We start from the raw sequence: 14,333 nt of genomic DNA, 5'->3' as shown, positions 1-14,333 counted from the left end.
GGTTAACATGGAGAAATAAAGTAAAAGACAGTGAATTCCCCTGTAAATAAATAATTCTAAAAAAAGGACAAAATTACCTTCTGTTGTTTCAGTTCAGTCGTGAATATTTAATTATCAATATAAAGTGCTCCATTATTTGGCCTCCATATTGTTTCAGGGTCAGCAGGGAATGACTAACGGAGCTGAAAAAGTTTTTGATATTTAATGACATGCAGAACCAGCCAGTGCCCACATGCTTATTAACCATCTGTGTTCACACAGACTTCCCTTCAGCTTGTCTGAATGACTCACTGAAAGCTATCAAGGGACAGGAGTAGAATAATTTAGAAATCCTTAAGATTTTTTTTTTTTTTTTTTACATTTTAACATTGAATAGATCTATTGAATAAATCTATATATTAAATTTGGAGATGATTAATTGAATGTCTTGCGGTTTAGTGGGATAGTTCTTACTCTAACAAGTTCCTTCAGTGTTATCAAAATGTACTCCTGAACTTATCTTAACATTATTTTTCTATTACTTCAACTTTATACACAACAAAACAATGTGTAGGAGCCTGAGGTGAAAAGTCCCAGACAGAGTTTGTGGTTCATCAGAAGATCTGTGGTCCTCGAAGATCTTTGTATGGATTTCACAGCAGCAGCGGTGAAAGTATGAAGTGGGGCTGAATCCCTGTCGACGGATCTGAGCAGTCTATCTGAATGAGGACCAGCAGGCAGTCTGTTGGTGACTTCAGTCCCATCTACAATCTCACTACGAGTCTCCAGGGGTGTCGGTTGACACCAGGCCACTCTGCTCCAGCTCCGCTATCACCGACATGTGACTGAAGTCTGCAGGCCGGTGGTTAAACATCTCCACCAGTCGGTACGTCTCCTGCCTCTGCGTGCCATAGAAGAGCTGCACCTGATTGGCCAAGCACTGAGCCTGGTGGACAGTCTGGACGTCGGAAACACAGACAGTTAAATAGACATGAGATAACACACGTGGAAAGCCGAGTATTAAGCATCTCTTAAGTGAATAGACGGCCATTGACTGGACTTACTATAAACTTGGGGTCCCTCTCAGCTGTCATGAAGACCACACCCTTCTCCTCCTTCAGCTCTGGGTAGTGGTAGAGGATCAGCTGACTGGGAGCGTTCTCACCAAGTGTCTGGAAGCCAACAGGAAGAACAAACCTGTGACCAACACCTCCAGGTGGCAGGAACTAAAAGTCCTAAGATGTCAGGAAACCCAACTTTTCAAAAGTTGGGATCATTAATCATGAAGTAGTTCATTTACTGAAGGATTGTTGGAGTAATAGTAAAGAAAGAAATTAAACTTTGATTTGACATAAAAATTCAGCCTTTTCAGAAATGTCTAGTTCAACATTACAGTCTCCCAGACTATTCACCAAACCCGAATGAGCTCACTGTCTGTCATTAGGGGTGGCATGGAACAACTTAAGATTCCGGCTGAAGTAGAACACGAGGTTTTGTTTCTGCATAACTGAGGAGAACAATCTTTGAAAAGGTTCCTCCAGTTAATGACTAGCTAGAAAGGCCTGTTATAACATTTGGAAGCAGAGTTTTGTTCTAGTTTGTCCTCCCTTTGTTCTGACAGTCTGACACTCTAGACTAGAGGTGTCCAAATCCGGTCCTCGAGGGCCTTTGTCCTGCATGTTTTAGATGTTTCCTGATCCAAATGATCAGCTCCTCATCAAGCTCTGCTGAGGTCTGATAAGGAGCCACTCATTTGAATAAAGTATGTTGGACCGAATTTGGACACCTCTGCTCTAGACTGATCTGTGGACATAAATCACCACAAGACCAGAGATCATGTGGTGTAAAAGCACAAAGTGGAGCAAACCAACTCAAGAAAGTTGGAGGAATCATAGTCATCCAAATTTGAAGGTTTCGTCAATTTCTCACATGCTCAGCATTTACATTAAAGTGGTCAACAGAGCCAGAAGTACTTTAAAGAAGTTCAAATTTAGAGGGGGAAAAAAAAAATTTAAAAAAAGTCTCTTAGTATTAAAATGTTCATGGAGCTGACAGAGTCACAGCAGCATGTGACCACATTGGCATCGCAGCAATTTACCTGGATGTTGATGAGGGAGGTGAAGTGGATTTCATGTCCCGACAACTGACCCACAAAAAATTCGTAGCCTTCCCTTTGAGGGAGAGCATAGAGGAACTGATGGAGAGAGTAAAGTGTTACCATGGTGATGGTTCATTCCTGTTCATATTAACAATTAGCTGTCGTGATTTGTTATGTGTTTGTTTAGCCAGAACAGTTTTGTCACGCAAGACAGAAAAGGTGAATATTCACAAAATAACCAGGTTTTTGTTTGATGTTCATTTCTTTGATTTCCAATTTGCTTTGTCAGCTTTTTAATCAACTTGTTTCAGATGGAGCAGTTGTGATCTTACCATCGGGCAGGACTTCAACCTGCTGAAAATCGTCTCATAGATCAGTGTCTGTAATGTAAACAATGACAGTTACTAAAGCATTACTGCTAATGTATTGTATTAATACAGCTAAGCAAGCTTTGTTCTCCAGTGTCTTACATACAATCCTACACACAATATCAAAAATAAATAAAAAAATAAATAAAAATCCCAAATTTCATTAACATCCAACAGAGACAAAGGAAGGCAAAACACAAAATGTCTTTACCAGTGAGGTGTGAAAACTAAACAACAACAACAACAACAACTGATGAAAGAAATCAATAAAAATACATAATGAAGAGTTTCTGCATTCAACTGAAGAAATATAAAGTGATGAGGTACATGAAAAAAGTTGGAGTTGAAGCATTTGTAGAGCTGGCGAACTCACCGGAATGATAGCGCTGATTGTGTCTTTGGTCGAAAAATATTTCATCCAAAGCTGAGAAAAGAATACAAAACAATGAACATCACTTTCCATGGCGAAAAAAACAACAGGCAGGGCTGCAGCTGTCCGAGATGACAGACAGGCTCACCTCGCTGATCTCCTCGCCTGTCTTGTCCTTGATCTTGTCCATGTTGAGGATGGAGCCCAGCGTCTGAGGAACAAGTTGATTTGTATTGATTATCGCATTTTTTAATTATTTGAATAATGTAAAAAGAAATACATTGATTTAAATTTCTGAATATTATCAAAAAGCCGAGATAAAAGCAATATTATGCAGCATTAGGTCGTTTAAATGGTATCTAAACTCACTTTGTTCTTTGTGAAGCCTCCAGTTGCTCCATCGCAGGCAGCCATTTCATCCCTTTCCTTCAACTGCAAAGACAAATGTCACGTTCATGAAAACCAGAGGAATGTTCTCTTTGCTCTTTCTGCATTATATTTCAACACATTTATATCAGTTAAAAGGGTAAAAGGTTTTGATAAGAGCTTCTGCAACTTATGTCAGCTTCAAAAAGAAGAAATAAGGTGTGTGATAGTGTGCAATTGTGCTGAGCTCATTCTCCACCTCCTGCTCCATGAGCCTGATGAACTCTCCCTGCTTCGAATGTCCGAGCACTTCCTTCTTGGCCTCATGCCGTTTCTCCAGTCGATCCTTGTACTCCTGTGGTTTAGCACTGAAAACCATTCGAGAGATGACGAAACAGACTGTTTTGTCCTTAAAAGGATTCACCCACTCCTGTTAATGAGTCTTGCCTCTGCTGTTGGGATGCAATGTGCTGATAGTTTGACAGTTTTATTTAACTATGAGTTTCCTAAAACTTACTTCCTACATTCCCCAGAATACCTTGGAGCTCTTGCTTTACATGATTGGGAAAATATATTTTTGGTACATTTTCAGATATCTTCTTGAAGAATTCTGTTGAACTCAATAATTAACCTAACAATTGCACCTTAAGTCAAACCATCCTTCTGCCCATCTTTTATTTTTTCTGTTGGGAGAAAAATAAGACGCTGGCCACTATTTAATAATCTGTCCAAGAGTTTGATTACAACTCAGTTTGAAACCTTAAAAGCAATTCTGAAAATAAACTGGCATACACTTGTTGCTGTAATAGAAATAAATCACGATAAAGTATGACATTTAACCAAATAAATTAAAAAGCTTCACGCAAATCTACTTAAAACATGCTATTTTAAAGTTGATACACATTCGAAGGCTGAACCGAATTTAGACTTCGTAAAGCTGGGTGTTTTTCTGAAGGGGACTCGTCCTCACGCTGACCTGCGCAGCTTCTGGATCTGGTCCCGGTACTTGCTGTAGAACGGGTTCTCCTCTAAGTCCAGATCCTTCCGCATCGAGAAAGCTCGGAACTGCGAAGGAACCAGGCCGGGTATGAGCGGCCTAATGCCAGTAGCCCTGACCGCTAACATGCCCCGATACCAACAAGACATCTGAACCAAGGCGGCCGCCATCTTTCCATCGCTCCCGTCGCTCATCTATAATGTTCCGGCGGGGAACAGATTTTATGCAAAGGTTCCGGGACCGACCGACCGCAATATTCATTCATACATTCGTTCATCTTCTACCGCTTATTAGTTTCCGTGTCACAGGGGATGCTGGAGCCAATCCCAGCTCACACTGTGCGAGGACGGCGACACCCTGGACAGGTCACCAGTCCATCACAGGGCCAACACACAGAGACAGACAGAGACCAACAACCACTCACACTCACACTCAGACCTACGGACACTTTAGAGTCACCAGTTAACGTCTTAAAGTGGGAGGGAGGGACCTTCTTGCTGTGAGCGCCAACCACTGTGCCGCTGTGCTGCGGAACATTATTATTACTGTTGTTGTTGTTGTCGCAAGAGGAAAACTAGTCCATGCATTTGATACATCTGTAAGCCACTAACTCTGTGAAGAGCCTTCAGTTGATTCAGAACACTGCTGCATGAATATTAACAGAAACTAGAGAAAGAGATCACATCTCTCCTCTGCTAGCTGCTCTTCATTGGCTCCCAGTAATATTCAGAATATAGAATTTAAAATTCTTCTCCTAACACACAAGGCTCTTAATGACCAAACTCCATCATATCTCAGAGCTGATAGTTCCTTTCTGTCCCAGGAGGTCACTTCTCTCTCTAGATGGAGGTTTACTTGTGGTTCCTCGAGTCTCCAAGAGTAAATCAGGAGGCAGATCTTTCAGGGTGAGGGTTAGGTCTCTGTAATAACTTCATAAAGAGTTTGGTATAGACCAAACTGATATAATTTGGCACTTAATATGAAATAAATTTTGATTTGATTTGATAAAACAATGATATATAGGTGGGCAGCACTGCAGCATAGTGGTTAACGCTGTTTGTGAAGGTTGTGGTTTAGATTCCCGGGCCTATGGCTTTTCCACGTGGAGTTTGCATGTTCTCCCCATTCTTGCGTGGGTTTTCTCCAGGTACTCCGGTTTCCTTCCACCGTCCAAAGACATCATGTTTGGGTTAACTGGCGACTCTAAATTGTCCATAGGTCTGAGTGTGAGTGATAGTGGTTGTTGGTCTCTGTCTGTCTCTGTGTGTTGGTCCTGTGATGGACTGGTGACCTGTTCAGGGTGAACCCCATCCTCGCACAGTGTGAGCAGGGATTGGCTCTAGCACCTCAAACTATATAGGTAAAGCAGAGCTACAATAAACAAATAAATAAATACAAATAGAATTAAAACAATAATAATAATAAAGATAATAACAATACTTTAAGACTACAAATACCAACACCACCACCACCACTACTACTACTACTACTATTGCCAATAATAATGATAATAATAATGATACATCAGCTGGAGACAGTTCATCAATCTAAAAGGGTTTCATTTGTGTTCAAGCACATCACACTGATTTATTGTTTATATTCTATATAATTTACCTTAAATTTATCGTTAAAGAAAATATAAAAGATGTAAGTCTTTAAAAAAATGAGGCCATAGACCTTTGAGTCATTTGAGAACACAATAATTTTAGTTCAGAGACAAGAAGACTACTGGATGAGTTGATGACCTAATTCAGTTTTTATTTTGAGTCCCAACAAACTGTGACCAGCAGAGGCCCCCACAGACCTTCATTGGAATCAGCTTCACCTTAGATTTTCTTTACTATCCATAAGGACTGCAGTTTTTCCGACAGAGCCCTCATTGGTGTCTCAACACTGATGATCACAGCTCAGATTGACAATCATATAAATATAAGCAAATAAATACAGACAACAGTCCGTTCAAATTCTCCAGAGTGAGTCATTTCCTGAATCAACCCTCTGCCTGTGTGTGTGTCAATACTGATAGACGCCATGCTGGCTGGAAATTTAATGAGATGTGTGTTTCCCTGATGACTGTCTGAGTATTCTGTGTTTACATTCCACAGCTGATAATTTTTCAATCACTAAAAGATGAACAAAACAGCTCAGGGCCGCTGACAGTTGGCTTGGCCTCAGGAGACAATTACGTTCACTAAGCCTTCACATGGCAGCTGCTGTTCAAACCCTACATTTTCTGCTGTTGATGACGTGATCTCAAATTTTAATAGATCTCAAGGAGCTATCTGTGAACTGCCGTGTATGAATTTGGCTGTCGGCCATCTTGATTTTTTTAAACCAAAAAGGAGGAGAAGGTGGAGATGAGTGGGAGCGAGGCCTGGTACAGTCTGCCAGTCACACAATAGCCCCCCCCATCATGCCCTGCTTTCTGATCTATTTTCTTGTAAATGGCAACATTAGTTAAAAATTAAAATCATGTTGTATTGCAAGCTTGAAACTAGAGACCGAGACCATAAAGACACTAAGACAATGTTTATGGAGCTGATAATTCTTCCCACAGATTTCAAAACAACTTGACCTCTCTTTACAGACAGTGGGGTCACCCCATGATGGTCATGAGATGAGATGAAGGCTTAAGGCTCTTCAAGTTTGCCTTCACTTTCTCTGTTTTTATAGACAGAATGTGGTTTGTCTTAAAACAGCTGATTGCTTATTATTATCATCATCATTACCATCAGCAACAGCAACATCAACAACAACAACAACAACAATGATAACAATTTTCCACAGATGTTTGGTGTTTGTTGTTGTTTAATTGTTTTTTGTAGACGTCCTCCAGGTGACTTTTATGTCTCCTTCTGGTCTCACCTCTGACAGAATTCTTAATTTGGTTTAAACCAGGCAATACTGCAACAGATAGACGATAGTGTTAAACGTCTTGACACCTTCTTAACTGGTCATTTGTACAATATGTACGTGGTTATGGTTGTTTCATATGTTCATCTCCAGCTCCATCTCTGCTGTCAGACACTGAGTGGTTTCTTTAATCTTCTCCCTGTTTCTGCTCCTTCTTACACTCCTTAAAATGACCTCCCTACCGCCCCTCCTCTCTTCTCTTGCTCTCTTTGTTATGGGGCCCTGCATGGAGGATGTATATTTTATGTGCGGCTCTGGAGGCTTTTATCATTAATTATAGAGAAACACTAAGCTCTCCATTTGCCGGACAGATGTTATTTTTTACTTAAGGAGAGAAAGGGGACTGTTCCATAATTCAGAGGTAATCCTGTTCACCAAAGAACAAATAAATAAATGAATAAATAAATAAAGCAAAAGCAAAAACCACAAACATTTGGTACACTGCTGCTGCGTGCTCAGATGTATAACACAGCACAGACTTCCTCTGTGTTCGAGCCTTTAAGTGCCCTCCATGTAATAAATATGGAACAGCTGCTCTATCATTTAATTTTTTATTCAATCTACTTTTCACAAAATCACACACACACACGCACACACACATAATGCAACAGTTTTTTTTTCTCTTTCAGAACAATGGAGGTGAATTTGATCAAAGCTGAAACGTTTGGAACAAAATAAATGTGAGAAACAAAGAGAAATGAACAAATTCAACCTCCATCATGTCACGCAGTCCCAAATAGAAATAATTTAAATGGTATATTGACTGATTAATCATCATGTGATCCATTTCTCAACCAATAATCTGACCTGTCACCTTTGACTCCTCTGTGCTTGATATATCAGCTGATATTAAGGTCACGTCAAAAATTATATTTAGGATTTGGGGACGTTAATGACAGAAGAGGGGGTTTAGAAGTTTTATTTTTTATTCTAACATTTAAACATGTTAGAATATGGGTGCTTTTGCTGTGAAATCTAAACTGTATAAATGATGAGTGGTTTACATGTGGCATTGTAACAATTAAAGTTAACAACAACACACTTGAATAGTTAAATTGCATTTGTCTTTTAGTTTGGTGCCTTGTCCAAAATGGATAAATCCACAACTAAACAATTGATGAATTACAACAATAATAGGCAGTGGAAACCAACAAAACCAATAGTTCTTGATTATTTTACTTATTGTAAGTGTTGGATCAAGCATCAAGCAAGCATGTGTGAGAGTGTGTGATGTTGCCTCTGTTGAAGACAGAATATTTTTCTGAATTTAATGAAAAACCCATTATTCTGTGATTCTCTCTGTAAATTTACATCCTGAAAGCTGTTCAAATGTCCCTGAACACATTTAGTCATCACAGCAACTGGGAACATTCCCCTCTGCTGATGAAGATCCTGTTTTGTGACAGAAAGTGCATGGGCAGCAACTAAATGGACACTCACACACATTTTTATGGCTGCGCAATTGCCCCAGATGGAAATATCCTACAGGTGCTGTGCATCATTTTAGACTGAGATAATTGATATTTTGAACTTCTCCACTGAGACTATTAAATCGTTGACTGCAGAGCTTTAAATTTCCTGGAGATCAACAGCATTCAACTTCCTCTTTTGGCCACATTAGTAGAAATTATTGCATTATTATATTTTAGCACAGGGTGAAACAATGTAGCCATGAAAACCTGATCCTGATCCAGCCAGAATATTCTGATGTAAGGTGTTTACTTCATTTAATTAGTGATAAAGTGAAATTTGAAGAAATTAGAGTTTAGACGGCTCTTTTCTTGCAGATGAAAAAAAATAGCGTTGCTTCGTGTTATGAACAGCGCAGTAATATTGTCATGCCTCAGTCTGCTGTGCCAGAATCAGCCTATGTGTATAACATGTGTTATGGGGTTTGATTTCAAGCCTTGGGGTTTTTGGGGCCTTGGGACCACTCACTTCCCTTCCCGCTGGCAAGCTCAAATCGCACCCATGGGCCTGTGGATGACCCTCATCCACAACTCCTGTGTGTACACAAACACACACACACAGTTAAGCACTTCCTCACATACACACAAGAGCTTGACAGAGGAATACCATCGTTTTAGAGGGATCCCATTAAAAGTGCATGAGTGTGTCTGTCTAGGAATCAAGACACCCACTCTGGTGCTAAGCCGATAGCTCTGTGTGTGTGTGTCTGTGTGAGTGAGTTATTGGGGCATCTTTTGGCAGAAATCACTGCAGTGTTGAATGAAATTTGAAATTTTTTTGACATTAATTGACCCTGGGTTACACCAGCAAAAACACAATTGTTACATGTCATATTCAAAGACAGATGATAAACAACACAGCCAGGATATGTTGCTGAAAGGTGAAGCAGTTTTACGTAGAAATTTTATGGCATTGATCAATAGTCAGTCTGGCAAAGTAACAGCAGCTGCCTGCTCTCAGCATTTTCTGGCCCAAATCTAAAATTCAACTTCTTTTAAATTTACATTAAAATAAATGATGGTTCAATCTATGAAGCAGCAGCTGTTACAGACTCAGAGATCTGAGTGAAGACTGTGGAGTAAAAGTAAAAAGTAAGAACATTCCAAAAATATTTTCAGTGATTTGACATTTTATCAGGTTGAAGTTTGTTTTCTTTTCCCTACTGCTTCTGTAGCATGTGCACAGTGTTTTTGTATGAAAGTAAATCAGTAAGTCTGATTAAAAAAAAAAAAAAGAAGGTGAAATTCTAAATTTAATTCCTGTTCATATTTCATTAATCACCATCTTACATAATTTAAATCAGTAAAATGGGAATCTTGAATCAAACATACACCCCCTCCTCCCAAAAAAATCTAAATTACTGAGTAAGTACTGAAAAAAAAAAAGAAAAGAAAAGAAAAAACCCAAAACACAACATGTAAAATAGACTGGATAAGTTAAAATTGCTTCTGGACACACATGACCAAAAGCTGCTGCACATATCAGTATCAGCTGAGAGAAAATTAAAAAATAAATTACGTTTAAACTACCCTTGCATACTCTGATAATCATGCGTCCACATGAAAAATACTACAGAACAAAAAAAAAAGTAACATTTGAGTCGCATTAACTTGTGCTTAAAAAATGATTGATATTAATGTTAAAGTCAAAATATAATACAGTTAACTGTCCTACTTTATTGAACTGAAGTTTAAAGAAAATAAAACTGCCGTGTTTGTTGCTCCGGTGTCATCGGAGGGTTGTCCCGGGCAGACACACGGCACTGCGGTCGGACTCTGCTGCCGGACTGCAGCTCCTCCTCCGAGCAGCAGGCGGCGCTATGAGGCTACGAACCCGGCAGCGGCGCTGTGAGGCCCCGGAGGCTTCAGAAGACAGCAGTCACGCCACAGTGGGGTCAACAACAACAATACAAAGCACACAGCTCAGTTTGAACTTCACCAAGGCTGATCTTTGTTTTCATATTGATTATTGTTGATTATTTCATTCTTTCAGTTTTACTTTTTCTCCATCATCTCCTCAAATCTACTTTCCTCCCCTCTTCATCTAGTTCTTTTATCTTTTCTCCTTTCCTCTTGTTTCCTTTTTTGTCTTTTCTTCATCCTCTCTTCCTTCTCTGTGTCTTCTTCTTTTCGTTCACTCGTCTTGTTCTTCCTTCCTCTCCTTTCATCTTCTGTCTACTTTTCTCTCCTTTCTCTTCTCCTCCTTTACCTCTTCTTCTTCTACTCTCTCTTTCTCCATCCTAGCCAAGCTCCAAGGACAGGTGTGTGTGTGTGTGTGTGTGTGTGTGTGTGTGTGTGTGTGTGTGTGTTGGGAAGGTGGGGGGCATCTTGTGCACCGTCAGTGGTGCTGACAGCTGTCACTTTGGTTGGTGCTAATGCAGATGGGCTAACCTGAAATGAGCAGGGACAGGCCTGAAGCTCACTGACTGCCCCCTCCGCCTCTTCCTCCACAGAGCGAGGCAGCAGCAGGCTGTGTGGAGAAGGTTGATGTGCTGTGGTGGGCTGGAGGAGATAAGGCGGCAGATATAAGAGGGGTCAGCAGGGTCACGGTGTTGTTAGCAGTAACAGCAGGGATCTGAAAAGGATCCAGCAGCAGAGAAAGCAAGAGAAGTAGAACGTAGTGAAGGAAGGAGAAAGAAAAGGGACCAGATATGATCCTCCAAATGTTTGTGCCTTTGAGTTTTCATTTAGAGAAATTTTACATCAAGAACTTCACAAGAAAAGCATAAAAACCGAGACCTGTTTCCAAAATAAACAGCTACCATGGAGAGTTTCTGATTTGAGCTCTTACTTTTGGAAACAGAGAAGTAGCTTAAGTTCAAGACTTAACATTGGGCATCATCTTCAAAACAATATGGGTTAAAAATATTGAACATATAATGGAAACATCTGATGTTTTTTGGTGAGAACATAAAATAGTTTACAAGAAAACTTCACAGGTTATCTTCAATTGCTTTACAATCCTTTACAGTTATTATGGTGTGGGGTAAAACCACGGGATGGAAGAACAATGAGTATGGGAGAGAAACAATGGTGGGGTAAAGTGACAGTTGTGGCTCATTATAAGAGCTGGTGTCAGTCTGTCTTTTTCTACCTGTATCTCTATGAATGTCAGCTACATGCTCACTTTAACTCTCTCTAAATGTGTGTGTATCTCCACAGTGTGCGCTGATTCAGCTTGTTATCTGATGGAGCTGTGGACAGAATGAGTTTAAATCTCAGCATCACCCGAAGCTCCCACATTGCTTCATCTACTGTGTGCCCCCCCCAACACACACACGTGGCATTTTGAAAAAAAGTTAAAGTGCTTCCTCCAGAGAAATGGAAGAAAAAAGATACCAGTTAGTGTCATATGTGATATTTGAATATGTAGTTTCAGCAGATCATTAATTAGCAGCTTCCGCTCTTATTTCCAGCACATTATGTTATTTTAAATAAAGCCTCCCTGATTAAGCCTGAGTGTTTACTACAGCGATAACCCCCCACACACCCACCCCCAAAAAGGACACAGTTATAACAAACTGTGGAGGTTTTACAGGGGAAAGACTCTCATTTAGGGATTATCCCAAAGTAAAAACAATTTACAATTTTTTTAACCAGCCCCTCTTGGTAATTTGAGCTCAGGGCCCGGTGAGCCTGCAGTGGTGTAATAATCAGGATAATCTGCCTATAATCGCTGATTACAGGGACTGTACTCTGTGGCAGAGCCCTCCTCTGGATCTAAACTCTAATTCATTAATCAACTAATGCCCATTCAAGGTCTGCTTGGAGAGGCTGAGGAAGATTGGAGAGAGGCAGCTTCAACTCACCACTGGGACCGTCATTACCTAGACTAGCTCAGTTCAAACACACAACTTTGCATGGAAGGATGAACGCCATGTTGCTCCTGTGCAAAAATAGATAAATAAATACATTAAAAAAAATGTGCAAGTGTCAGTCATTTCTGACACTTGCAACATTTTAAATAATGAATTTATTTATTTATTTATTTATTTATTTATTAAATTGGAAAGGCTCACTCATTTCCTCAGACAGCTGACCGCTAAAGCTTCGGCCAGTGGGGAGGAATAGTGTTTTGTTGGGGACTATTTTCAGCAGGGGATGGCTCCACTTGGTTTTGGTTGTCTGAACATAAAACATAAAATGGCAAAGTGCTGTGTGGAAGAAAAATGCACGAGGTTAACTTTGACTCATGGTCTCACCACTGGATCCTACCAACAAAATGGTAAAAAGAGAACGAGAGAGTGGGAGGAAAGAAGGAGTCACAATATCATCATCCATTGGCAGAGACGCTGTAGAATGTCCTTTAAGGTTACAGGCGTGAATTAAAGCTACATGTCTATCAACACTGACACATGAATTTCCACTTTTGATCCAAATCGATCCACATTTCTTGGCAGATCTCTTAATAGATCGCTTAATAGCGGCACTTGTTGCACTACACTCATTCACTAAAACTCTCCCGCTGGAGTAGAAACTGCTTCACTTTACTGGATGCAGGAGTCAAATATGTCTTTGAATAACTGTGTGAACTCATTGTCTCATCAGTTACTGAGCTAATGAGCCTGTCAATAAACTCTGAGACCTTTTGCTCCCTCTGCTCTCCCTCATTCAATCAAATCATACCTCCACTGTTAACCTTGTGGTCACACAAGAGAAATACCCTGACTTGGTATCTTTTGTTGTTACTGTAACAAATGAAGCCATGTAGCTGCTAATTTGCTGAGTCTTTTTGTCTCTTTGCCAAATTACTTCAATGTCCAATATCTCCAGATGCTCCTGATAAATGTGCAGCATTACAAGTTAGAATTTCCCGCCAGGCTGCTCATAGTCTGCATGATTGAATAACGTCACCTGAGCTGTGTCCCACTTCAGAGGACATGGTCTTCAATAGTCTAGCACTCTGTAGACCACAAAGGCTGAGCCGAAATGAGATGGTCTGCCCTTTGGAAGATTTATGCTTTGTGTCAGAAGCTGTCTGTTATCACTGAAGCATTGTTCCTGGTGCCCATTTTGAAAAGAACTTCATACTTTGTGACAAAAACGTGAAGGTTTTAAGGTTTATTTGGTTTCAACAAATTTAACATTAATATTAAGCTGAGCTCAGACATTGTGCTGACTACAAGTGTTTCTGTGTTTGCACACATATGACTTTTCTCACTAACACAATGAATTATGAGATAGGTGAGGCAACAAGGTCACATTTGGATTGGCATTTAAAATGGGACAGTCCATCGGTCTTTGGCTGCTGGTGGCGAGGATCGTGACCCCCCCAACATGTGAGCACAAGCACAAGAGGAAACCAAAGATGAACACTGAGAGTGAAAAATGGAGCACCAAAACCTGCAGGTCTGCCACAGACCACTAGAGTCCAGCTTTGACACAGAGTCCCCAAAGACTCCCTCCTTAAAGTGTCTTCACAGCAGAAATATACTTACGGAATAAACTTTATTAACACATTTTGCATGATTATGTGTGTATCAAAGTCTCATTTTAAATTTAGCCGGGATTCAGACAACCAGTATGACGACAACAAAGAAGTTCATGCTTCAGCAACCTTTAGGCGCCGTTCCATCTTTCCTGACAGTCTGTGGGAGGACCAGTCAGGCTCAAACAACAACAAGATATATCTATCTACACCAGGACAGAGGCTTGAAGTCAGGAGTCCACGAGCAAACATGAATCTCTGCCCCCCCCTCCCCAATGTAGATGCTGTCCCCGCTGAGGGGCCACAGGTCGGGTGTAAAATGCACGCAAACATTTAAATATTTCA

The 14,333-nt window shown here is 40.3% G+C and overlaps 1 protein-coding gene across 1 annotated transcript; it reads right to left on the bottom strand.

Moving 5' to 3' along the window:
* Window positions 1-291: 291 nt before the first annotated feature.
* atpaf1 (ATP synthase mitochondrial F1 complex assembly factor 1) lies at window positions 292-4,372 on the bottom strand. The gene is made up of 9 exons (XM_029500182.1): window positions 4,158-4,372; window positions 3,441-3,549; window positions 3,185-3,247; window positions 2,964-3,026; window positions 2,819-2,869; window positions 2,410-2,457; window positions 2,078-2,173; window positions 1,044-1,151; window positions 292-937 (listed from the first exon to the last, which is right to left on the bottom strand). Exons 1-9 carry the CDS (start codon window positions 4,370-4,372, stop codon window positions 755-757), a joined length of 936 nt encoding a protein of 311 aa, XP_029356042.1. The 3' UTR covers window positions 292-754.
* Between the last annotated feature and the right edge of the window lie 9,961 nt (window positions 4,373-14,333).

Source organism: Echeneis naucrates, chromosome 4, assembly GCF_900963305.1.
Source record: "Echeneis naucrates chromosome 4, fEcheNa1.1, whole genome shotgun sequence".
Lineage (NCBI taxonomy): Eukaryota > Metazoa > Chordata > Actinopteri > Carangiformes > Echeneidae > Echeneis > Echeneis naucrates.
This window is presented reverse-complemented; position numbering and strand designations above follow the sequence as displayed.

Coding starts and splice junctions, on each gene's coding strand:
- atpaf1 (XM_029500182.1), bottom strand. CDS start 4,372: ATGAGCGACGGGAGCGATGGAAAGATGGCGGCCGCCTTGGTTCAGATG. Junction 2,870..2,963: donor CAGGCGAGGAGATCAGCGAG/GTGAGCCTGTCT, acceptor TTCTTTTCTCAG/CTTTGGATGAAATATTTTTC. Junction 938..1,043: donor AGAGGGACCCCAAGTTTATA/GTAAGTCCAGTC, acceptor TCCGACGTCCAG/ACTGTCCACCAGGCTCAGTG.